Source organism: Ziziphus jujuba, chromosome 9 (assembly GCF_031755915.1).
Source record: "Ziziphus jujuba cultivar Dongzao chromosome 9, ASM3175591v1".
Taxonomy (NCBI): domain Eukaryota; kingdom Viridiplantae; phylum Streptophyta; class Magnoliopsida; order Rosales; family Rhamnaceae; genus Ziziphus; species Ziziphus jujuba.
The window spans coordinates 4808201-4809836 of NC_083387.1; the positions used below are offsets into that span (position 1 = coordinate 4808201).

The window sequence follows — 1636 nt, forward strand, 5'->3', positions numbered from 1 at the left end:
TCGGAGTATGGGCAGGAATAAATAAACTAAAATAAAATAAAATTAGGAGGGGAGGTGGGTTATGGAGTTTGGGACCCATACATATGGGGTCCACTGGCTTGTGGGAGAAGGGAGTAGTGCTCCCGGAGCACTGGAAATTTTTTCGTTGTATAGAGGCTTTTCTCCTTGACTACAGACAAGCAAGAGGTACAGGTGGCAGCACATGTACAATTTGTTCATTTTGTCAAATAGTTTAAGCTGAATATGGATGCCAAACCCTACTTGTTAATCAAGGATTTTTCCTGTGCTCTTGTTTAATTTACATTAACCACGATCTTGTGTTTAAATTAAACTTTTCGGTCAAAACCAAATCCTCTTCACCAACGTATATATATATATATAGCCTTCAGCACCCAGTATTATCAGAACCAACAGTGCTATAACATACATAACTCCCCTAAACCGTCCAATATGAGCTTCTCTTTCTTTCAACACGCAAATTTTGAGACCCAATTATCCGAATTGCCTCAAAGTTTGTTGGTATCAAATTTCTCATGGGATGAGCTTCCTTATAACCAAGATTCACTTTCATTTGACATTCTTGATCTCATTGCTGACTCCGGAAATAGACACCCTTTCGACAATATTACAGCCCAAGAAATAGTAAGAGAAACATCAACATCATTATCAGCATCATTGTCGTCGTCGTCATTGTCGTTGTTGTCATCGGAAACAATTTCCTCTGAAGATCAAAAGAAGAAACAAATGACTGCAAATGCAAAAGGCAAAAAGCATGCTAATAAGAAGGAGAAATCATACATAGGGGTTCGAAGGCGGCCTTGGGGAAAGTATGCGGCGGAGATAAGAGATTCAACGAGGCATGGCACCCGGGTGTGGCTTGGAACATTTGATAGTGCTGAGGCTGCTGCTCTAGCCTATGATCAAGCTGCATTGTTGATGAGAGGTCCGACGGCTGTGCTAAACTTTCCTGTTCAAAGGGTCCGAGACTCACTATTGGAGATGAAGTATAGCTGTAGCATTGGAAGTTCTCCAGCGGTTGTACTAAAGGAGAAGCATTACATGCAAAGAAAATCATCAAAATGTCGGAACAATAACAAAGGCAAAAATATTAAAGGACGTAAGCAAATTTCCGACACAACAAATATGGTGGTTTTGGAGGACCTGGGAGCTGAATTACTGGAGGAACTTTTAGCTTCATGTACTTAATTGAAACGTACGTACCTAGCTAGTTAGTCATCCATGAACTTAGTTATGATCAAATTTTTTTAAGTGGGTTTCAATTTCAATATCTATATGTGTAATTTTTCTATTTTCATTTAATCACCTTAATGTTTCCCTCAATTTGTTGGAGCCTTTGCTTTTTCATGTAATTTCCAATTATTCTTTATTTAGATGAAAAATAAAAAGGAATAAAAAAAAAGTTAATATTTTTGCTCTTTTCTTCATGGATATCATGTTTTATGAAAAGAGATTTGGCTGTTAATGCATGGTTGTTGATAAAGTTTGAATTTTAATAAAATGGAATAAACGTTTTGTTTTTTGTCTAATTCCTTAATTAGCTATCTACTATATAGTACTATACATGCAAACTTTTGGAGGTAAAAATTCCAATGTTATTGATTTCGTTTTAATATTC

The 1636-nt window shown here is 36.6% G+C and overlaps 1 protein-coding gene across 1 annotated transcript; it reads left to right on the forward strand.

Moving 5' to 3' along the window:
- The first annotated feature begins 450 nt into the window (after positions 1–450).
- Positions 451–1206, forward strand: LOC107425825 (ethylene-response factor C3). The gene has a single exon (XM_016035873.3). The coding sequence runs from the start codon at positions 451–453 to the stop codon at positions 1204–1206; it is 756 nt and encodes a 251-aa protein (XP_015891359.3).
- Positions 1207–1636: the final 430 nt, after the last annotated feature.

Coding starts and splice junctions, on each gene's coding strand:
- LOC107425825 (XM_016035873.3), top strand. CDS start 451: ATGAGCTTCTCTTTCTTTCAACACGCAAATTTTGAGACCCAATTATCC.